Source organism: Alexandromys fortis, unplaced genomic scaffold (genome assembly GCF_014885135.2).
Source record: "Alexandromys fortis isolate MF-2015 unplaced genomic scaffold, M_Fortis_MF-2015_v1.1 scaffold_12, whole genome shotgun sequence".
Lineage (NCBI taxonomy): Eukaryota > Metazoa > Chordata > Mammalia > Rodentia > Cricetidae > Alexandromys > Alexandromys fortis.
Window position 1 is genome coordinate 15,983,852 of NW_026067937.1, and position 22,892 is coordinate 16,006,743.

General features: G+C 54.1%; 2 protein-coding genes across 9 annotated transcripts in view; one reads left to right on the top strand and one right to left on the bottom strand.

Moving 5' to 3' along the window:
- Tspan18 (tetraspanin 18) overlaps positions 1–2,127 on the top strand; it is a 131,338-nt gene extending 129,211 nt beyond the window's left edge. For all 4 annotated transcript variants that reach the window (XM_050146967.1, XM_050146966.1, XM_050146969.1 and 1 more), the window contains 2 exons: positions 122–205; positions 1,389–2,127. In XM_050146967.1, the coding sequence (XP_050002924.1) occupies positions 122–205; positions 1,389–1,436 (132 nt within the window). In that variant the 3' untranslated portion in view covers positions 1,437–2,127. The remainder of the gene's footprint in view (positions 1–121; positions 206–1,388) is intronic.
- A 1,730-nt stretch (positions 2,128–3,857) lies between these two features.
- On the bottom strand, positions 3,858–19,569 carry Tp53i11 (tumor protein p53 inducible protein 11). 5 transcript variants are annotated; one of them, XM_050146971.1, is made up of 9 exons: positions 18,356–18,523; positions 16,797–16,924; positions 9,384–9,467; positions 8,538–8,824; positions 8,014–8,072; positions 7,827–7,875; positions 7,346–7,442; positions 6,068–6,169; positions 3,858–5,734 (listed from the first exon to the last, which is right to left on the bottom strand). In XM_050146971.1, exons 4-9 carry the CDS (start codon positions 8,709–8,711, stop codon positions 5,601–5,603), a joined length of 615 nt encoding a protein of 204 aa, XP_050002928.1. In that variant the 5' UTR covers positions 8,712–8,824; positions 9,384–9,467; positions 16,797–16,924; positions 18,356–18,523; the 3' UTR covers positions 3,858–5,600. The 5 variants fall into 5 exon arrangements, with proteins under 5 accessions (XP_050002928.1, XP_050002929.1, XP_050002927.1 ...); XM_050146972.1 differs by lacking the exons at positions 16,797–16,924; positions 18,356–18,523 and adding an exon at positions 19,172–19,569; XM_050146970.1 differs by lacking the exon at positions 16,797–16,924.
- Between the last annotated feature and the right edge of the window lie 3,323 nt (positions 19,570–22,892).

Here is a 22,892-nt window from a genome sequence, read left to right on the forward strand (position 1 = left end):
GGGAGGGAGGGAGGGAGGGAGGGAGGGAGGGAGGGGAAAGAAAATGTCAGCCTGTAGTTACTGAGCCCTGGAGCCCCAGCTGCAGAATGCACCTCCCTCATCCCTGGTCTTTTCTTCACAGGGCTGTTACACGGTGATTCTCAATACCTTCGAAACCTACGTCTACCTGGCTGGTGCCTTTGCCATTGGGGTGCTGGCTATTGAGGTGAGTAGGGCCCCCTGGGAAGAAGCCCTGGGGCCTGGACAGCCAACCTACTTCCCAAATGCATGACTGCTGGCTGCTGCAGATGTCTGCTGCTCAAGAAATTCTTGTAGCCTGTCCCAGAAGAATAAAGACAGACAGGCCCTGAGGACACCCCACCTCACCCCAGCTCTGCAGTCCAAGTGCACTTTGTAGGACACCTAAGCTGCCTTGAAGGCTGGGGGCTTCCTGATAAGGCCCTGCCTTTGCAAGTGTTCGGGGTGTCTTTTTAACTTGCCAGTGGAGCTTTTAGTATTCTTCATCCCAGGGCCCCAAACCACACACAACTGAGTGGCTGCTGACCTTTGAGCTACCACTAGGTGGTGCTTCAGCCTTCCCTTCTTACCATGCCCTGCCCAGTTCTAGGCTACACTTTAAGACAATGAAGCCAGGCAGCTTGATGCTTGGCCCTTGCCTCCCGCTCTTCAGGGCCCCCTCAAGAGTGCTCTGGCCACCCGACACCCTGGAAGTCTCCTGTTCAGTGTCCTCTGTGTCTTGTCTCTCGGGATAATAGTTCTGTGCTAGTCACAGGGGAAATGGAGGCGGCATTCGTTAATTTCACAAGCATGTACTGAGCCCTTGCTATATGTTAGCCATGCTGGGCGTGAGCAAGGCCTCCTGTGGGAACTAAAGCCAAGAGCAGGCACACAGATCTTCCTGAGGCTGTAGCCACAAGTCACAGGTCAGAGTGCTGTGACCTCTGCAGACCTCCTCAAGTCCCTGTGAAGTGGCTGAGAGTGCAGGGGCTGGAAGCAAGGGCTCCGGGGACAGTGTGTCTTTGCTCAAGCCGGGCTACCCCACTGGAACTGTGTGACCTGAATTAAGTTGTGCAGCCTCCCTGTGCCTCACTTCCTGCTGGTTAGAAAAGCTGCCGACACCGAACTTAAAATATACTTTACATGGTAAGCACTTGGTACACACTCGTTGCCCAAGGAGGGTCATGCTTCGCTTAAAGTCTCTTCTGACCCGAGAAATACAGACGTGAACTGCTTAACCGGATCACTTACTTCCCAAAGCCCACTTCTTAGACAGATGGCAAACACATGCTTGCTCTGGGCGGTGTCAAAAATCCTCTCAGGAAGCATGCTGGGTAGCCCCTCAGTGTAACGCAACCTGACCCTGGATCACCTTCTTCCCTTCTCTACAGCTTTTCCTTATGATCTTTGCCATGTGTCTCTTCCGGGGCATCCAGTAGGCCTTGGTCTGAAGATATGCAGCCTGCCACTGCCCAGTAGCCAGCCCCTCCCCTCCCTGTCCTCTGGCCCCAGGGGAGGAGGCAAGGCCAGCCTGGAAGGCCAGGAACACAGAGCTAATTAAAACAAAAACAAAAACAAAGACAGCTGTGAACTGAAGAGGCCTCGCCTTGGCTCCAAGGCAAGAGCCTTGAACTAGTCAAGGACCTAAGGCTGGCCTGGGACCAGCTAAGACCAAAGGATTTTCAGCCTCAGAGCCCCTGGGCCCTGTCAGACTGGACTGTCCCCTGGTCTGGGTCCCCTCTCTTAGCATTTCCAGGATCTGAGCAACCAGAAGACAGGGCCCTGGAGGATGAGCCAGACTTTTCAGAAGGCCAGAATCTGCAGAACCACCTGCTGGACGGTGAAGCTGTCCCTGCTCCTGCTGGCTGAGGGTGGCTGTGTGTGGCACTGGATCTGATTTCCTCATCTCTCGGATCAAAGCCTCTCCGAGGACCACAGAAGGGCAGTGACCTGCCCACAGTCACACAGCCTGTGCATGACAAGATCACCCCAAGGTTGCTGTTACTCCAGCCAGGACTCCATCAGATCTGCCTCAACATCCCAATGTAGACTGGCCAGCAACTGCCCACACCACGTTCTACAGCTGAGAAAAGTCCATACTGTGTCCAATCTGCCCTGCTTGTTCCTTTACCTAAGCCTACTGTCATCCGTCACTTGTCCTCGTGGTCCGTACCCCTCACTCTGCCCTCAGTGGGAAGACACCCCCAGTATTGTCCATTTCTCTCTTTCTACCCGGAGCTGGAGCCCCTGCCAAGAATTCACCCCCTGCATACCTCCACCTGAGGAGCTCACTACCTCCCAATGCAGCCTCTGGTGGCACCAGCCCCTCAGAAGACAGAAGGGGGTTCCGTTTTCCAGTGCTTCTGTCCGTGTCCCTTCACTGTGTCCTTCCTAGAGGTTAAGGTCATAACTCTTTTGTCTGCAGACAAGAGCCCCACAGCCTCAGTCATCCCTACCATGACATCCTTCCTGTCCTTTTGCTGTCTGTATGGCATTTGTTATTCTCTCTAGTCTCAAACTTCCAGACTCACAGGTTCACAACCAAAACACACAGACACACACACCTCAAACTACAGACTACATTGCCAACTGGGTTACAAGATGCCCGACCCTGTCAGGACCTTGCTGAATCCTTAAGTGTTGTCTGTCAGGATCTAAAGTTTAACTCTGTCTGCTGTGGGCTCAGCAGGGTGGGGGTAGGCAATGGTGGAACAGCATGGGGCCTGCTCTCCTCTCAGAGGGAAGAGCCTGGTCTAATTCCAGCCTCCCTGGGCCTTCCTTCCTGTCACCTCAGAGTCACACCTGTCACCTCGGAGCTCCCCTGCTGCCTATGCTAGTTCAAGGGACACTCCTTTCTTTCTTCATGTCCTCACCCATCCTGGCCTTCCTGAGGGTCTTTGAGCACCACTTTTCAAAGCTGTCTTTCTGCATCCCCATAAATGAAGCCTAGAGACTGAGTCACCAGGCCAGGGGACCCCCATTGCTGCCTCCCAGCCTTGACTAAGAGAACCTTGGCTCTGACTCAAAACCCACCATGTGCTGGACTCCAATTGCCTAGGAAGGCAAACGGATCAGCTGGGATCTGTTGGGAGCTCATGGCCCAGCTGAGGGCACAGCCCAACCACAGGGGCTGCTGCCCAGAGCTAGCCCAGGCCTCTAGCAATGGGCAGGGACAAAGAGGGCTGAGAAGTCAGATATTGAGTCCAGGCAGTTCCAGGGTAGAACAGAGACTCTCACCAGATGAACTTTCCATACAGCTTTTGAAGAGCCCAAGGCAGCTCAGACCCAACAACTCCTCAACCAGCACCCTCAATGGACCAGAGAGGGGCAGGCAGTCTTCACCCTATGAGGTTGTTAACAGCCACCTACAAGGCTGTCTGAGGTCACTCTAGTGGGACTTGGTGGGCTGCTCTGTGTACTCCCAGGGGAGGGGAAGGGAGCCCTTCCTTCACCTCTCACCCCAAGACTAACAGCCTCCCCTGAGATGCCTGTGACCCTCATCCAGTAGAGAACAGACCCTGCCTGACCCAGAGCCACCTGCTGAAAAGACAGCCCTATCCTACAGGCTGGGAGCAAAGACCGCATCTGTGGCCCACTCCTCAGCACTCTGTCCCAAGGTCCTGGCTGAGCCCAGCACCCCCAGGAACTGCATCTCTCTCTCTCTCTCTCTCTCTCTCTCTGACACACACGCACACACACACACACACACACACACACACGTATGTTATAGTCTATTTTGGAATCTGTAAATGTTCCCTTGTAGTAGGAAACAGAGTTAATTTATCATTGTATCTCCCAAGCCCCCCTTTTATATTCTATATCAAGAGAAATTTTGTAATATAAACAGGACACCACACAAATCATTCTGCACTGGTTTTTGTGACTGTTTCTTACAAAAAGAAAAAGGACTGAAGAATAAATAGTGACCGTGACAAAGGCAGAAGCACAGGAGGAGCTGGGGCAACCAGGGCACCCCGGGCTTGGATTTAAGGTGGGGTTCCTATCTTCTTCATAGCCTCCTTCCAAGCTTAGTGTCTCCCCAAGGCCACATGCGTGTCTGTCTGCTGGCCTCGGTCTGGCCTTGCCCCCACCCCTGTGAAGTTACCACACCAGGGTGACCTGGCCACCCTTCCCCCACCCCCTGTCACTGAGGGGAAGACTGGCAGAGCTCTCCGAAGGGCGGAGCATGGCTCCATCTGCATTCAGAGAGGATCCAAGAGGACAAATCCCATCAGTGCTGAGAAGAGTCAACAATGCCACCCTCTACAGCAGTTGGGACTATACTGAGAGGTGGCGGTGGCTGGGCCTGTGCTCTGAGTCAAGAGGTGGGACTGAGGGACTGGCACAAAGCCAGCGGCAGAAGATGGATGCACACACTGGTCCCATCTTGAAAGCTTAGATTCTCACCACTCTGCTGGGCATGTCTCCACTAAAACTAACCTACAGTCCCCCTGCTGGGCATAGGCCATTGTCATGGAGCACTTGACTGCGGGGCCGAATGAGCTCAGGGAAGCTGTGAGCCCAGGTGCCCTAGAGAAAGGCTCCCCAGGCACAGAGGACCACTCCTCTGCAGAAGGGGAAGAGATAGGCCTAAGGCCACCTCTCTTAACTCAGTGTGCTTGCTGCTGAGGGAAGGAAAGTGCTGAGAGCTAGGACCAAGGGGGGGGGCACATGGGCTGGTGTCACTAGCGGTGGCTTCAGCTCTAATGGCCCACTGTCAGGGTGCTGAGCAAGGGCAAATCCACTTCTGTTTCCTTACTTCTATAGAGTTTGAGGGCTGTAGGCCTTGGAATAGCCTCTGGAGGAAATATTTAGCAGGTACGGAGCCAGGTGTAGTTAGCCATCCAGGCCTTGGAGGCCATACCAAGAAAATGCCCCTGCTATTTTTCCTTCAGAATTCCTCACACACTAGGAGCCTATGCTAGCCGAGGTGCCAAGGCCTGTCAGGGCCTGTGGTATACTGGCCTGTTGGGGAGAGACTGGTGCTTTAGGGTGCAGGCAGCCAGTGTATCAGAACACTCTACAACAGGCCAAAGAGAGGGTCAGGTATGCAGGCCAAGGAGAAGACCTAGGCCCAATGGAGGCAGGCATTCCCCTGGCTAGCTGACCACAGTGGGGACTCTGAAAACTCTGTGTGTGTGTGTGTGTGTGTGTGTGTGTGTGTGTGTGTGTGTACATGCGTGTGTGTGTGTGTGGTGTGGAACTCATATGGGGACACACAGTTTTCAGGTTTCTGAATGGAGAAAAGCTAAAATCTGCTGTTGGGGCTGACACAATCTCCTGGAGAGAAAAGGGCTTCCCAGCAGAGGAACTGACCTTGACTCCGCCCAGGTCCCAGCGCGCCACTCCAGACTGTCTATTAGAGTCTAGAGGTCAAGAAAGCCAGGGCGAGCGGTTGCCCCTGTATGGGGTGAGGAGTGGGGTGCCCCAGCCTGACTTATAACTCCTAGAAGCCCAGTAAGTCCAAGTTGACTCCAGGGAGTGCCTGGGAGGGGAGGAAGCTTGCGTGCACCCTGCCAGCCTACAGGCCTGCCTGGGGCCCACAGACAGGGACTTCCCCAGCCACTCTGGCCCAGGTCCAGGCCCAGGCAGGCCCCAGCCAGCTACACTTTCTTGGGTTTCCGGCCAACTTGGTAATAGTAGTAGATGCTGACAGCGACAAAGAGGAGGCGGCTGGCCAGGAGCAGCAGGGTCCCCAGGGACACGAGGCCTGTCTCCGCAAGTGTCGCAGTGACCACTGTGAAGGAAATCAGGGGAGCCAGAGGTCAGGAACAGACATGTTCTCAAGCCCCTCCCACCATGGATCTATGCTGAACACCCTCCTTCATCCTCCTTCATCCTTGGGGCTGGGAGGCCTGGTTGACCTCAAGGAGCTCAACACCTGCCCAGTCCAGCTGACAGATACCTCTAGTCTGCTTCCCCCAAGAGGCAGGTGCCTAATCAATGCACAGTCCTGAGTGTCCATGCCTAAGGGAGGGACGTGGATTGTGGATTCCACAGGTGGGCTGTGGATTCAGGATAAGGTGTATGTCGCAGGGAGTCCCCAGTGCTCTGCCCCTACACTACTCACCCAAGGACTGCACCCCAAAGTAGCAGGCCTCAGTGAGCAGTGTCCAGCGGATGATGACCTTCTCGGCTGTGTAGAGCGCGTTCCACATGATCAGGGAGATGCCTGTTGGATCAGCACAGGGTCAGCCTGAACCCCAGCCCAGGGGTCTTGACCCTCCTTATCACAACACCCACCCCTCAGATCAAACTGCCACCCCCTCTCCTAGTCCTTGTCTCTATAGACCCAACTGTCTGCTCTTGAAGCTGCTGACATCCTTCTAAAGCCCCATGCGACCGAGAGCAGGCTCTCGTCCCTGGGACCTCAAGTCTTCATCTACACAACGGTGCCACGCTAGCTCCGTTCTTGTGATGTTGTGTGGAGAGATCTGGGATCTCAGTTACCTGGGCCTATAGCTTAGTGCCCCTAACAGAGGAGCCCTGGGAGACAGAGAACTTGTGTCAGGAAGGACTTCCTCTCAGGAATTCCTGAGAAAGCAGGATAGGCCATGATGTTAGTGGAAGACCAACTATGGTAGCTTACGCCTTGATATCTGATCTCTGGACACCAGAAGTTACCACAGTGTGCTCAGCTGGTGGCAGCCACCCTGAGAACCATCTCCATCTCCACAACTGCCTTGCTCACAGCAAGTTTAGGTCCAGCTGGCACGAGACTGGAGGATGTGTGTGCGAAGGCCCAGTGGCCCTCTGAAACAGGAATCTTCCAGTGTGCCTGCCGTTGAGACCAACACACAGCTCACAGGAAGCAGGCACAGCATATGGCTGGGTCCACTGATGTGCCCATACCCCACACAGGACCTTGACTGTCGGGCATAAATGCAGGACTTTGATCTGCATACAATGGTAAGCCATAGAACATTTTAGGGAAGGGAGTGATGGCCCTGTCCGTTGAATTGTGAAATCACAATTCGGACTCTTGTCAACTGTTGTGTCCTCAGATTAGAGAAGAAATCAAAAGGACCAAATGCCCTGGGGATAAAGAAGACACTGTGCTGAGTCTGCCCTCCTCTAGGCTATAAGACTCTGGTAGGCAGGACCTGAGCTTCCTTCAGCTCTGCTCCTCAAAGCGCACTGCATGCAATTGTAGCCTCATATGTCCAACTAGCCATGTGCATTCCACAAACGGCCACAAGGTGGCAGTCCATGCTCAGCACAGCCACCGATGAAGGGAGCAGCCTGCCGGGAATGAAGGGAGGCTGTATAGGCATCCCCAAGGTTTCAGGCGTTGCCCTGAAGCCAGGTGGGCCTCTCTACTCTCCCACCATTGCCCAGAATTACTTACTAAGGAGGGCACCACCGTACAGACGGATGGGGGTCTTGCTGGTGACCTCAGCCCCATCAAAAACTGCGTCGTAGAGCTGGTCAGGGAGGGCAAGGGCCTGTGGGCAGCAGAGGATCGCAGGGTCAGCTCAGGGTCAGCTCTAGGCCGAGATGAATGCTGGGGACAGCCTTCCTCCAAGGACATAGCCAGGGTTCCCATGGTAGGACCTGATTGCCTCCTTCTTGTGGTTCCCAGAGCCCAGATCAGGTGGTGCTGGTTGCTTTGGGGCACAGCACCCTGAGGAGGGCCAGAGTGTCAGCCCTGGAACTAGCAAAGACCCTACAGGATGGGTCTCAGTGTGGAAATAGCAGTGATGGGGTGCAGAAGCGGGGGAAGGGCAAAGGCCACACCAGCCACCTCCTCCCTCCATCTAAGTCTTAGGGGTCACCAGCTGACAAGCACCAGACCTGCCTGCAGCCAGGACCGGGGCACAAGGACTCACCATGATGGCCACACTGGAGAACAGCATAGCAGAAAGAAACTGCCAGACCCTGGGGAGGTGCAGAGGGGAAAGTTACAGCTACACTCTCCGCCTGGACCCCGAGGGATCCAGAGCAAGGCCCAGTAATAACGTAAGACCCTACACATACCCGGGACACAAAACTATCAAAACAAGACCTGCTACTCACCTGAGCCCCAGAGGCTCCCGAACAGCAAACTTGATCTCATTGCCCAAGACCTGGCTGATCTGTGGACACGGAAGTCAGAGGCATCAGGGAAGGTGGCCTTCAGCATCCACCCACCCACCCTGTGTACACCCAGAACCAGAGCGCCTCTGACTGACATAGAGGTCTCGTCTCTGACCTCTCCTGTCTCCTTTGGCACCCAGATAAGAGGAAGGAAAGCCGGGATCTGCCCGCTATGGGCTGGAAGCCTGGTTCTGTCATCACTGACATAACTTCACGGAAGTTACTTAGTGTCTCAGCTTCCTCATCTCTACGTTGGGTCAATAAACAAAGGGACACCTTGCAGGGCCTGCAGGACCCACTCAAGTCTGTGCCTGTCCTCTAAGGAGCACTGGGTTCTTCCCACAAACTGTTGCCCCTATACAAATCATTCCGCTGCCACTGCAGAGGGTCCTAGAGGCACGGGGAAGCCGTAGGCCCCAGCAGTCCTGTGGCCTTGCCTCCTCTCCTCTCCTCGCGTGGCTCACCTTTGACCGGTGCACTTCGCCATCGTCATCCTCCCCGCCCACGCCCAGAATCTTCCTCGTCTTCAGGCGGCTCACAAGGTCCGTCTGGCTGTGCTTCTTCATGAGCGGAGGAGGCTGTTTGGCTGCCATGTTGTCCTTTGCTGAGGGACGTGGGGAGACACTGGCCTCGGCCATCGTTCCTGCTGGACTTCCAGACCCCAGGTCCCAATGCAAGGCGAGAAGGGTGTGGCCAGGCCCAACTCAGGGCCTGAGAGAAGATGAAGCTGCAGCTGCCTCAGTTTCTTCTCCTGTAAAATGGGTTAAGGAGGATGCTACCAACCTGACCCCTGTATAGATATGGCACAGCCTAGGTGATTAGGTCAGTCAGCCTTTGAGCAGCATATAGGCTTTAGAAAAGACATTTGGACCAGTTTGGATCTCACTGACAAAATTTATGGGTCATAGAGACAAAAAAAAAAAAAAAAAAAAAAAAAAAACCACTTCAGAGAGGTAAGGACTAGGTAAGGACTCTGTCCAAGCCCAAAGTGAACCACCTAAGTCCTAGGTTGTGGGCCACATGGACCTGTCCAGACAATCCCCATGGCAGCAAGCCAGCCTGCTGGTCTTCCTGCCCCTAGACAGCCTCTTTCGCTGGCCAGGACCTAGGGAAGGAGACGGTTTGTCATGATGAATGGAGGCATTAAGCCCAGAGAATGAGGCTGCAGGTAGTGGTCATACAGCCCAGACCTCACCCAATCCCGGCTACCAGCATCCACAGACTCTGTCCGATCCCACATCTGCCCACCATCTTCCAGAGTCCCCAGCCCTGCAGGCCAGCGATACCACAGGCCAATCCTGGGCACGTACTGTGAGACGGGCAGTGAGCCAGGTGCTGAAATGGGCACTGGAGTCCAAGACAAATGTTCTTCTCCTGTGTTCAGTCCTTATAGTCTAGAAGGAGACAGAGTTGGGAGGGGTAACAAGGTGAGGCTCTGGCTGACCCTACATAGCCCAGAACTCGGCATCACAAGGCCCTGAAGAATGGGCGCAAATGACGATGATTCCACAGGTGAGGAGAGCTCACCTGGAATGTATGGAGGCCAGCCAAACAAAAGGACAAAAGCATCCCAGCTAACCTGAGCACCAGCCAGTGCCAAGTGCCCTCTGTGCCCCAGCAACTCACTTTCCCTCACAGCCCCCTGTACCCCACATCTCACTTCCCTCACAGCCCCTTGTACCCCACCCTCAAACAAACTCATTCCAAGTCACAGTTCAGAAGCTGTCTTTCCTCCTCCAAGCCACCTGCTGCCCAGTGCCATGTCCCTGACTGAGCACACGTCTTCCACCCCAGGGAATGTCCCCAGGTCACGCTGGTTGTCAGACTCTTGAAATGAAATAAGCCATCCCAACAAACAAGCGGTAGAAAGATATGGACTGTGCACGTCAGGGTGGAGCGCACACCTTAGAAGAGACTCAGTGACAGAAAAAGTCACCACTGGGTCACGGGCCCTGACACCCAGCCCCCTTGTAAAATCTGTGGCTGTGTTTTTCCTTCCTGTGCCTGCTGGGGGTGCTGGAGACACTGGCGGGGGACCACAAAGGCTGCCTGTGCCCCTCAGCAGGCCTGAGGGAAGCAGGGGTGCCCTTTCAGTCACACTGTCCCAGGGAGGGCCCCAAATCTTTCTTCTGACCCCAAACAGACTGAACACTCTCACCAGCATCTCTAGTCCTCCATTCAAGGGTGCAGGGTGCAGAACCCAGCCCAGCCCACTTCTCCTCTAAGGACGGAAGGTCAGTCCCTGGCCACATTCTCCCACGTCCCCTCTGACCCTTCTTTTTAATCCATGCCGATAACTCATGCCACTATGTCCTGCAGGACAGGACACCAGTTCAGATGTCCAGACTGCAGTGGATGTGTGCCGTCCCAGCTAAGCCCTGATCTCCACTTCCAGCAGTTTGATGTCTGTTACTCTAGTTTCATCTGAATTTTCTCAAATGCTGCATAAACAGCATCATAAAGCATATGAACACCTGCCTGCCCAGCTTCTCGCCCCCCAACAGGATGTCTTTTCCGACTCTCCTAGGCCCAGTGCCCCAAATGCCCATTCCTTTTTTGTGCACATCAGTATCCTGTGGGATACTTGTACCACAGGGGCATCCGCTTGTTTCCCCTTCCTTTGCGTGTATCTGGAGGGATTACACATTCCCGTGCCTCTGAGGTAAAGGGGTCGGAGTGGGCCTGCTGAAGGGTGTGGGCAAAGTGAGAAGCCAGGACACCACCCGAGCTTCCACAAACCACATCCACTCCTGTCAACACTTGCTGTGGGCCGTTTCTATCTTAGCCCCACTCTCTGAGGCCCCTGGAGTCCAGCCAGGTATGAGGCTGCTTGACTCAGTCCTGCTGTGCCCCCACTTAGTCTCATGACCTTGGCTGAGTCACCTCACTAATCTGAGCCTCAGTTTCCTCACTTGTGAAATAGGACTTTAGCTCCAGCTTCCTAGAGGCCTTGAGGCAATAAGAGAAATTGGGTCAGAGTATGCAACAAGCAGCTGCGCGGAAGGGAGCCCGTTCAATGAGGCCCTGTGAAGGCGTGGGCATGGGACGCCAGAGCTCAGCTGGTAGAGAATGGGGCATCTTGTCACCAGCAGGTGGGGCAAACTAATCCCACTGTTTTCATCTGGGATATGGGGACAGCCACCCACCCTTGCTCCCAACCCCACCACAAGCTGGTCTAAGAAGAAGCAAGACCCTGGGCAGAGCCGAACTCAGAAAGTGACCGCAGCATCCACAGCAGGAGGGCTGCACACTTGCTGCCTGGACTCACTTTTGAAATGTTCAGTGGCTTAAATGGCTTAACCCATCTGATTAGCATCTGTGCCTCAGTCTCCCCATTCATGTGGGTAAAGAAGAGGCTAACTCACAAAACATAGCAAGTCTGCAGGCAGTGTCTTGTCTTAGACTGTCCACTGAAGGTGAGTACTAGACAGGGTACCACTATCCTCCCCAGCACATCCCCTACACTCTGGGCGGTGACTCTGAACTGAGAGGACCAGGAGACTGGCCTCATTACCACCACATGGGACCAAGACCTCAGTGCCCTGTGCAAGACCAGCTCCAGTGTATCCCTCCTTGTTGGGCTGGAAGCTTCTCAGCACTGTTTTCCTCTGCCCAATGTCTCACCCAACACACACACATGCACACACACACACACACACACACACACACACACACACACACGCCAGTGGCCTTCTGGCCTCCCCTCCCCCACTCTTCCCTACCAAAGCCACTTGCCAAGGGTTTCAGGCCTGATATCATTGAACATAAGTGAGGGCACCTCCCCCACTCCATTCCTGGGAATCCTGGCCACACGCTGGCTTTGAGCCAATGAACCGGGCCTTGAATCTTGGCTCTACCTACCTATGAGCCTCAGGGCCTCGGTTTCCCTCTTTGAACTGGGGATAGGGATGGAGAGGAGCCTGTGAATACAGCCGTGTACCCTCCAGCCACCGCCCTGCCCTGGGTGGGCTCTGTCCTCCTTCCTGCTGCCCTCTTTCCAGACCCAGCCGAGCAGAGCAGAAAAGGCAGCTGGCACTCAGACCTGCCCAACTTCCTGCATGCTACTCAGAGGGCCTCCACATCCCCAATGTGACCGTGGGAGGGGGAGGGGTGGCTAACCCTTCACCCTCAGGCTCAGATGTGAGCCGGAAAGAGGTAGCAATGAGGCCATGCCCTGCGTGCTGCCCCTGTCAAACTCCTTGGCAGCCATCCCCACCAAGACAGTAACTTTCCGTCCTTCTAAGAGGGACAGTCACTCTGAGCCCTTGTCCAAGTAGGAAGGCAAGTTCTACCCTGCCCTCCTCCTCAGGGCTCAGCTGGTCTCCTGTGTTCATTTCTGGCCATTTACAACTCACGGCCCATTGCTTCTCATTCCCAGGCCTCCCTAAGTCTGAGAGGGAGAGGCAGAGAGGACAAGGAGCAGGCTCTTGATTCTTCTGTACACCTAAGCTACAAGCAAGCCGGGGGTCCAAGCAAGGAGAGGGGCGTGGAGGATGAGGAACCACTCTCTAAGAGGCATGCACGTTAAACTAATGATTTCATTGGGAGCTCTGGTATAAGGGTTTGGATGATAGTGCCTTCCTGTCCAGGGAAGTGGGTGTCTCAAGACAGGAAAAGGAAGATTCTTGGGGGTACAAGGCCAGAGGATGAGGAATGTCCCTTTCTCCTTTCCTTCCTTCCTTCTTTCCTTCCTTCCTTCTTTCCTTCCTTCCTTCCTTCCTTCTTTCCTTCCTTCCTTCCTTCTTTCCTTCCTTCCTTTCTTTTTGAGTAAAGGCTTCCCTGATAATCTTGGCTGTCCTAGTAGACTAGGCTGGACTTGAACTCAGAGACACACCTGCTTCTGCCTTCTAAGTGCTGGGATTAAAGGAACATACTCTTAATGATTAGGAAAACTTGGATTCAAACTTCAGCTCTTTCTCTTCCCTGCACTGTGACCTCAGGAAAATTACTTAGCCTCTCCAAGCTTCTAAGTCCTCAGCTAAGAAACTTGGCTGAGTCTACTCAGTAGGCCTGTGATGTACCATAAAGACGGCAGCCTTGGAGCTGGGCCCCTGAACCGTGCACCACAGAGGATAGCAAAAAACTCTGTTATTAATGAATTCCTAGCTACTAGATTCAGCTCTGGGCAGCAGACCTGATGAGGCAGGGGCTCACACCTCCCATGCTCATCCTGGAGGACTTCCCCATCCTTCCCAGAAAGCCTGGTTACCATAGAAACCAATGGACTACAGCGCTGTCCCAACAGGGAGGCTGTGCCCAGGAGGGCTGGCTTAGGAAACCTGCTGCCCTGGGAGGGGGAGGGGAGGAAGGGACCCAGAACACACAGCTGCTCTGGAGATTCCCCCTGAGTCAGTTACAGCCCCTGAGCCAGGGAGCCACTTCCGCCCCAGTGTGGGCAGAGGTGCAGCTGCAACTCCCTCCTGCCAGTGAGGAGAGATCAGCCTACATGTCCAGCCTGAGCTGGGGACAGCAACCTAGGACCCCCTGAAGTCCACATTATTGCCTGTGACAACAGCCAATTCCGTTCCATTTTTCAGAGGAGAGCACTAAGGCCCAAGCAAGTCATTTACTCAGGAGTCCCTGGCTCGAAGGCTGTGGCAGCGCTAGAATTCAAGTTCGCTGTGAGCTGAGCTCTCTCTGAATCTCCTGAGAGGGTCTAGGGAGGGGAGGTTGAGGAATGGATGTCTGTGATTGTCTCTGTGCGTGCCTGGTAATGGGAGTGTTCCTGGAATACACACACACACACACACACAAACACACACACAGCCAAACATAACTGAGCTGCAAGCCGTCTTTAGAACACTCTCCCCTGGAAGTCGTGGTGTGTCCCCAATGCCTAAATAGCCCTCCTCCCTAGGACTGGCCTCTCTCCGGTTCAGGGCTGCGATGTGGGCAGGGCTCTGAGAACCAGTGCCCCAGATCAGACCCTATTGTTCCGTTATCGCTTTGTTGCAGAATAGCTGGAAGTGGGCCTGAACAACGCTGCTCACAAGTGAGGACAGCCAGAGGCAGAGTTCCGAGTTTGGAGGGCCTGGTCAGAGGGTAGACAGCAGCAAAGATTCTGGGCCCAGAGCCTCTTCTACGGCACCCCAGGGACAAGATGGAGGTCTAGCCACCTTCTAGGAACCAACTACTGGGACCCTATGGCAAAGTGACCCACATCTCAGGTGTCACAGGGAGCAGAAGGTGAACGCACCACGTTCCCACCCTAGACCTGGATTCCCAGACGCGGACTCAGGCAGGCCTGCCACCGTGGAAGAGCCGTGTTCCCTGCACATGGGTGCCGTGGTGCCCCGCCTACAAAGTCAAGGGCCACGGATCACGGATAGCAGTACTGACACACATAATGTTCCCTGTGGCACGGTCTCTTTGGCCATCTTCCAGGCCCAAGCAAAGGGAAGACGGAGGGATGCTGCTGTGCACAGCCCCTGCTGGCAGCCCAGCTGGGCCTTGGGCCCCAGAGAACATTATTCTAGCATGCTCCCTAGGTGGACAGAGCAATGATGGTGGCTGTCCTGTCACCTCCTGCCAGCTCACTAAGCTGCCGTGAGAGGGGAGAAAAGTGGGTTAACAAAGAAGGGAGCCAGCAGACAAAGACCATAATGTGAAATCCTTTAGCATGGCAGCCATGACAGACCCATCCCAGCGGCAAAGCTACGGAGTCCATGCCAGGTTCCCCGAGCCTTCAGGAACCTGACCCTTGGATCTGGAGCCTCAGGGTTTGCCCTGCCACTAAGAGGTCAGGGTGCCCCGGGTCACTGTGCTTTCAAGGCACAGCTGGGGTCACTGGCATGATGGCCCAGGGCTTGCCTTCACATCTGGTTTCTGTGTAGACGTTGGAAAATGTGGTGCTGCGGGCTGTCCCCAGTCTGACGAGGCAACCAGGACTCCAGCCGCGTAAGCACATTCGTTTGTGTTTCAGCGTGGCCCTGCCCAGCCTCGGCAGCCCTTCCTTCCTCCTCTCCTACTACCCCTTCCTCCTCTCCTACTAGGTGTGTAGATTTTATCTTCTCACTGGTCGATCTGACTTCCAGAGGGGCAGAGAAAAAAACCTTGCTGAGTTGGAGAAAGTGGGTGAGGACCAGTCCTGGGAGCCCCAGTCCTGGGAGACCCATCCCTGGGGCGGGGGCGGGGAGGGACTTCACCGTCTGAGGCAGCAGCCGCACACTCTGAGGCAGCAGCCGCACACTCACCGCTCAGGAGTCATTGACAGGGCCTTTCCTGTCTCGCTGTCACTTGCAAACGACAAGACACAGCATGGAGAATTACTGCCCTTTTCAACCCAGAACGGGACAGCCTTCCCAGAGTCTGGTGACCGAGTCAGTGCCCTCAAGGGCAACTGGCCCTATCATCCATCAGGACAGCCCTGCCTCTTGTTCCCACAGGGCTGGGGCTCTGGTGTGAATGGGGCAAAGGGGGCTTCCTTAAAGGCATGCTTCATGCCAAGCCCATATCCTCAGACCAAATGGCCTAGAGCCCTGCCTCCCCCTGGGTAGGGACCCCAGTTCAAGGCCGAGAATCTCCTCCCCATACTCAGGTTCTGACAGAGTGGTTAACAAGGGAAGTGACTCCTCAAAAGGTCCGCAGAGCCACCGACCCCATGCTCCCAACAAATTGTGTGGCCTTGGGAGAGGAACCTGCCTCTCTGGGCCTCAATTTCCTTGTCTGTTAAATGGGCACAATGAAAACACTTACTTTCTCCCGTTAGAAGTCGCCAGCAAACACCCACCAGAGCTTACATTTTGTAGCCAGTGCTCAACAATGCTGCTGTTTAGACCTGAAGATTCAACTACTTGGCCTCATTTCCCCCTTTTACTAAAGCAGTTTCTTTAGTAAAGCAGAATCCTTCCAGGATTCCATGCCCACACAAACAGAGTGTTCCAAAGAGGGTAGTATCAGGAAGAACTGGGGTGAGAAAGAATAGGGGTGACTCTGGGTCAGGACCAGCACTCTGACGGGGGCAGGTGGCGAGAAGCATGAGGGTACTGGGGAGACAGGACAATGGGGGCAACTCCCTGTCCCTGGCTGCGTGGCTGTGCTGGGGGTCTGGGGGTGAGGCTTTGCCACCTACTCAGACCACCATGGCCAATCTGTGGATGCCCCTCCTGGGGGGGGCAGCTTACAGATCCTCTCCCCTATGAGATGGGGGATCCCCATCCTTTCTCACCAGTGCTCTCCCCAGCCCCTCCCCCACGGGAGCAGCATGCTGCTGCCTCAGGCGCTCTGCACCAGGTATTCGGCAAGGTTGATTGGAAAAGCAGCCCTGGCCACTCCTTAAAATGTCCTCAACAGTCCAACGCTCTCTGTGTTCCCCTGACCTCCACCCCACATTACAGAATTTGCTTCTCCCTCTTTCTGAGACAAGGGTCTTCCTACATGGTCCAGTCTGACCTGGAACTCAAACTCTTCCTGCCTCAGCCCTCTGGGTGCTGGGACAACTCCAAGGCACCACACATGACCGACTGCTTATTTATTATTTATTTTCTTCTCCTTGCTTAAGCCACAGCACCACCAAAGGGAAGCGTCATGACAGCTTCCACAGGTGTGCGGGGACCTGTGGGACCTGTGTCAGCCATTTGTGTCATCACTTTTTTGTGGAGTACTCACAGATACTTTAGGCAGTGAATGAACACACAGAAAACCTAAGAACAATGATTGAAGACCCTGCCCCTAGCCAGGAGCCTTAGGCCTTCTCCAGCAGAGGGGGCTATCACAAGTCCTACCTGAGAGCTGGGATGGTAGAAGCTGCGAGGTAGGGGGCCGTAGGGGGCCGGAAAGATAAAAGCGGGGGACATCAAGTGGAGGCAGCCAGACTTAAGTCCTGCAAAAGAGAAGTCAGTGTCCTAGGACACTGAGACCAGAGGGCACTTTACGGGAGGGCAACGTCTGGACAAAGGCGACAACAGAAATCTGAAGAATACTCTCATTTCCCAACGACCCTACAGGTCGTTGCCTCAGACTGAGCTTCGGGCTGCCACTAAGAAGCAGATAGTGTCTCTCCGGATTCTTCCATGAATCCACCACAGTTCCGCGGCCGGCTGCAGTTGGTGGCCCCTCTCCGGAAGCCTCCAGAGGTGGCGTTTCAACGAGGAAAGGCACAGCTAGATGGGCGTCCCCACAATCCAGGGACTTATTCTCTCCCGCCAGGCCCCATCCAGAAAAGTTTATCTCAAAAAAACGAAACAGGAAGTGCGGTCGCGGGGAGGGGGGGGGTACTTCGAGGAGGCCTTGGCCGTGTACTTGGCTTTGGGGCAAGGTGGTGGCAGTTCCTGGACCTCTCCCTGCTCCTTCATCCCATAGGCAGGAGAAGCCAGCTTCACCCAGGCTGCAAGAAGGAGGCGGAGAGGGGACTCTAAGGGAACGCCTGGCCCTGATGGATGGTGCGCTGAGCATTTTTGCGCACTACATGAGACCCCAATACATCCTGAGCCAGCCAATGGCCCCGCGCTGCTCCCTCGCAGCTGACCGCGCGCCTTAGAAAAGAGGATCGACCTGATCCACCTGCGATCCCCTCATGACTCCCCTAGACTAGGATCTGGCCCAGTCACGCTTCCGTCCGCTTCTCTCCAGCAGGGGCTCGGAAGTATCACCGGCCTTGCGCCTTCCCCCCTCAGATCTATCCCTCCTCTCCGCGCTGCAAACACTCCTCTACTTAGTGAGGCGGGAGTAGGCGACTCCTCCAGCCCCCGCACCCACACTGAAGGTCCAGACAGACCAGTGGGCAGCGGGTACCCTGCCACCTCCTTTGCCCGAGTACCGGTGCGGACAAAGACAAGGGAACTCGCAAGTTTGCACCGCGCAATCCTCGGGCCAGGAAACAAAGGCGGGAGGGGGTGCGGTGGCGAGAAAGGGGGAGGGGACCGAGAACTAAGCACGGAAGACACAGACCCGGCGACAGTGAAAACTGCTTCACGCTCCGTTCCCTCGGGCTCCAAAGCAAAAAGCTATAGTCCGGAAGGAGGCCGAGGGCGAAATAAACACCCCCAGGGGTTGGAGGTGGCAGAGAAGAGAGCTGGAGGAGAAAGGGAAACCGAGTCAGTGCAAGGAGACAAACAAAAAGAACAGGTCGGTGCCTCGAGGAGCTCAGAGGGGGTCCCGGGCGCCGGCAGACCCGCCGGTGACGTGCTGTCCCGGCGTCCGGCTGGCGTGCGCAGGGTGCTCGCTGCCCCCCAGAGTTCCCTAAGGCCCCCAGCGCCCCTGGGCTCCGCTGCGCAGGCAGCGGCCGGCGCGGTGGCAGCGGCGGGGAAGTGCGAGGCTCATCAGCTGCGGGAAGCGGACTTACGTTCCTAGCGCGCGGGGTGCTGCGCTCGCGGAGCTGGCGTGCCCCGCTGACGCTTCGGCCAGGGGAGTCTCACATCGCGGTGCCGCGCCGGGCGAGCGGGGCAGGGCAGGGCAGGCAGGACTCCAGCGCCGCTGGGCTCGTCAGAGTCTGGCGGCCCGCACTGGTCCCTCCTCTAGTGCCGCGCACAAGCCAATGGCACGCCGTCCCCTCCCACGCTCCTGGCTGCCTCGCCCCCGAGGTGGCCAGGGCGGGCACAGAGGGATGGGGGAGACCCAGGGCTGCGTCCGAGGCCTTGCCGGGAGCCACCTGCTGGGGGCGCAACCCCGCTTAGCCATGGGATCCCCTGTCGGGGACACCCTTTCGCTTCGCCACCCAGGACTTTCTCGGAAGTTCTGAAAACAGCGCCCCTTTCCCGGGACTGCAAATATCCCCTATGAGTCGATGAAATACTCCTTCTCAAGCCTAGGCCGGTGTCTAGGAAGGCAGGGGCCGGCTTTGATTGGCAGCACCCCCTCTCACCGCAGTGTGAACTAGCACGGTTGGATAGTAATGGTCACTGTTTGCTAAAACACTTTCAAGAATGAAATTTTTGCGTTCTCAACAGCTCAAGAGGTTTATAGGACTAGCCCCAGTTCACAGATCCGTGAATCATTAAAGACCTGAAGATGATGGAGAACGGGTGCTCTTTCAGCCCGGCTTGGTTCCTCAGCTTGAAGTAACTTCAAAAGACAAGGACTCTCACCCCACGAAGACCTTCGACCTCAGTCCCTGTGCTGTCTGCTGCACGTGTCAGGGCTGGGGGGGGGAGGGTCTTACCTGGGACTGCAGAATATTTGTTGGGGGAACCAAGCAGCCTTTTATCTCAGCCCTTGCCGAGAGTGTTTCCTCGGGTCCTGGGAGATCTTCAGGAGCCTATTAGCCTAAAAGACAGGCTCCTACAATATCCGGTCCCTGCCTGGCTCTTTAAAGCTGTTGAGCACCCAGAGCCTCCCTCCCGCTGAGAGAAACCGCGGGATTCTGTCCTCAGACTGAAGGTAAGTAACGCCAGCAGGCCTGGAGGGAGGGTGGGGACCGAGAGAAGCAAGGTAAAGAAGTGGTGCGGAGAGGAGAGAGGCTGCCCCCAAACTCCAAGTAGGTCTGCCTCCGGCTGCTGAGTTTTGCTTCGCTTTTCTACTCCAGGCCGCAGAACCAGAATACCTGGGTTCAAACCCAGGCTCTGTCTTTTAGCGTGTCCCTGGGCAAGCAAAGTTACCTGACCTCTCCAAGTCTCCTTATCTACAAAATGGGTGTGGCCTAAGCAGGAAGTACTCTGTGGCTATTGTTGGGATTTCCAGTTACTGTCGCAGCCCCTGCTTAACCAAGTCTGACAACAGTGTGAGGTGCTGAAGTCCCAGGAGGCTCCATGGCCCTCCCAACAGCTGGGGCTGCACAGGAGGGGCTGTGCCCTTTGTTAGGAAGTAAACAGAACAGTGCCTGGTAAGTAGCAAGCCTGCTCTCAGTGGCTGTTAGCCTCCTGATTACCAAGGCAACTAAACTCCCTTCCCACAGTGCCACCCGCTCTTGCTGAACACCTGGCCAGTGATGGCCAGTAATGAATGAATCACACAGCCAGTCATGTCTGTGGCTCTGGATCAGGCCTGTCTCGAGGTGTGCGGAGTGAAATGCACAGCCGAGCCTTCTGTCCCTGACCAGGGCCTTCATCGCGGCCTGTTCTCCAGAGATGGAACGATGAGTTCATTGCTGCACCATCTGTCCCTTTAGCATGCAGGGCTCTGAACTGTGTCACTGGAACTCAGTGGCATCCCTGAGCACTCCACCCCCACACTTGGAGACAGCTCCCAGTGTTCCATCAGAAGGACCTGAAGGCAGAATTCCAGAGGCTAGACCTGATGCTGACTACTACCCTTCCTTCCTTGTTGTAGAAGGAGTGAGCTCACTGTCACTAGAAGCATACAAACAGAGCCAAGGAGGAGCTAGAGCCGATCGCCAGTGGCAAGGCACCCTTCAGTGGTGCTTGATGTAGGCAGAGCCTCTGAGCTCTGGGTGTCTGTGTTCTGGGGTTTCCATGTCCATCTATAAGGAGGTGGGAGCCCCACAATGCTTTGCAAAAGAGGTATAGCTATGCAGATGGGCCCTGTATGTCAGGTAAAGTGCTGGGTCCTAGGGCCTTGGAGTTGATAGAGAGATGTAGTGGCATTTCAAATATATTTTAATAAATAAAGACTGCCTGAAATAAAACTGAGAGTAAGCTGTTATGGATAATGGTCAAGACAAAAGCTAAACAAAGGAAATTAGTTTCAAAGTTCTTGGGATTTGTTTGTTTTTTGGGGTTTTTTTCATAGTCATATCAGGTATGTTTTCAAGGTCAACAAAGATATAATTTAAATACATAGGTAATCTTCAAAACTTCAGAGATCTACAGAATATGGCATTTAAGAAGTTTTAATAACTTAGGTTATTCTTTTTATGACAATGAGACATGTCTGCTCCTGGCAGCACCAATCTACTTCAGTGAAGATAATGGGCATTGAAGAAACTTACCATGGAGTTTACTTTCTTTGTGGCAAAAGTAAGTCACTGGGCAAGAAATGCCCCTGCCTCAACTGCTGACATTATGCTGTCCTAATGAGACGAGCAGGACACAAAACGTCCTGCTTCTCAGAAAAGTCTGTTGAATGCTAGGCCCATAGTCTGAAGATGGATGCCCCAACACTGCAGAGAACTTTGGGTGATTGTACAGGCTATCCGTTTCTGTCATTACACACTTTTTGGAAGTTGCGTGTTTGCACTTCCTGCTCACTCAGTTAGTATTATTTCCTTCTCGGGTCTCTGAGGGAGTTGAAGGTTAGATAGTTATAGTCATTGTTTTCCTTGTTTCCCTGACTCAGAAAGCAAGTTAAGATAGAAAGTAAAGGGGCTGGAGAGATGGCTCAGAGGTTAAGAGCACTGACTGCTCTTCCAGAGGTCCTGAGTTCAATTCCCAGCAACCACATGGTGGCTCACAGCCATCTGTAATGATATCTGGCGCCCTCTTCTGGCCTGCAGGCATACATGCAGACAGAATACTGAGAATATTGTATACATAATAAATAAATAAATCTTAAAAAAAAGAAAGTAAATTAGGCACAAGATTTTGAACTCACCAAAATAAGATAAACATAGAACATTTTCTATGAATTTGTCAAATGCAAATGGACTAGACATTGTTAATGTATTTATTGCCTGTATTTATTGTTTATAGTCATTGCATTTATTGTATATAGTTTTCTTATATTAGTTATAACCGTCTTTTTTATTAGACAAAAAGGGGAAATGTAGTGGCATTTCAAATGTATTTTAATAAATAAAGACTGCCTGAAGATCTGAGAGTAAAACAGTCCCACTGGTCAGCCTTACAGACAAGATTATGATAACACACACCTTTAATCTTAGTAACCATAATGATACACACCTTTAATCCCAGTAGCCACTCTAGTTGCCATACAGGCTGTGCATGCCTTTAATCCCAGTGGTGCTCACCTTTGCTCTCATCCCTAAAGGGGAATATAAGATGGGGAAGACAGCTCTCAGACACAGTCTTCTCTAGGAGGCAGGATCACAATTTCAGACTGAGGTCAAGGTAAGAGCCAGTGGCTGGCTGTTTTGGTTTTCAGATCTTCAGGTTGAACCCCAATTTCTGACCCTGGATTTTTATTAATCATGCTTCAGACAAGTGGCATCCCTGTTCCTAGAGGATTATCAGCCCCTTGGGGGGACAGATTTGTATCCACAATCGTGAGAAGGGAAGTAGCTTGCAGCCTGAGCTGATAGACTGGGAGACTGAGAGAACACGGAGCTCAGAGGGCATCCACACCAGCACCTCCAAGTGCAGAGCCCTCTGATGGTCCTTATCAGCTCTCTCTGGCTTTGGCTTGCCAGACACAGAGTGCTCTCTACTACTAATGCAGTCCCTTCTTAACTGGAAAAACAGCGCTGAGTGGCAAGAGACCATCAACCCATCTTGCCGTCCATTTCCCCTAGAATGCCGACCTCTGTTCATACACTTCTCCAAAGTAATGTGCATTTGTTTAAGAACATCTCTAAGGCCACCACTCAGCCCTTGACATGTCCTCAACCAATTAATGGAGACAGGATGGGGTGTCCTTCCCAGGAGTTCCTGGCAGTGTAAGAGAAATGCTTGCTGAGCCCTTTGTCCAAACGTGTTTCTGAATTACCTCATCTTCCCATTGGCTGAAGGCAAGCTTACCTGGTTGGGCACGTCATAACATGAGACAACACAGATATTTAGCCTGTGTGGATTCTGAGGGTGAAAGCTACTCGATGCTCCCTGTCCTGGTGACCCTACATTGCTCCTTGGAGGGAGATGGACATACGGCCATCACTGCTCTTTAGAGCTTGAAGAAGCCAGTGAAGGGACTGGATAAGAAGGTTTGCCAAATGGAAACTTGAAGTCTTATTGTTCCCTTAGAGGCTGGCCTCTGAATGTGCTAAAATGTTCTACTGAAAGTCTTGGGAGTGGGGCTGGAGTTGGGGAGCA

Coding starts and splice junctions, on each gene's coding strand:
- Tp53i11 (XM_050146972.1), bottom strand. CDS start 8,711: ATGGCCGAGGCCAGTGTCTCCCCACGTCCCTCAGCAAAGGACAACATG. Junction 8,073..8,537: donor GCGAAGTGCACCGGTCAAAG/GTGAGCCACGCG, acceptor CCGTGTCCACAG/ATCAGCCAGGTCTTGGGCAA. Junction 7,876..8,013: donor CGGGAGCCTCTGGGGCTCAG/GTGAGTAGCAGG, acceptor GCACCTCCCCAG/GGTCTGGCAGTTTCTTTCTG.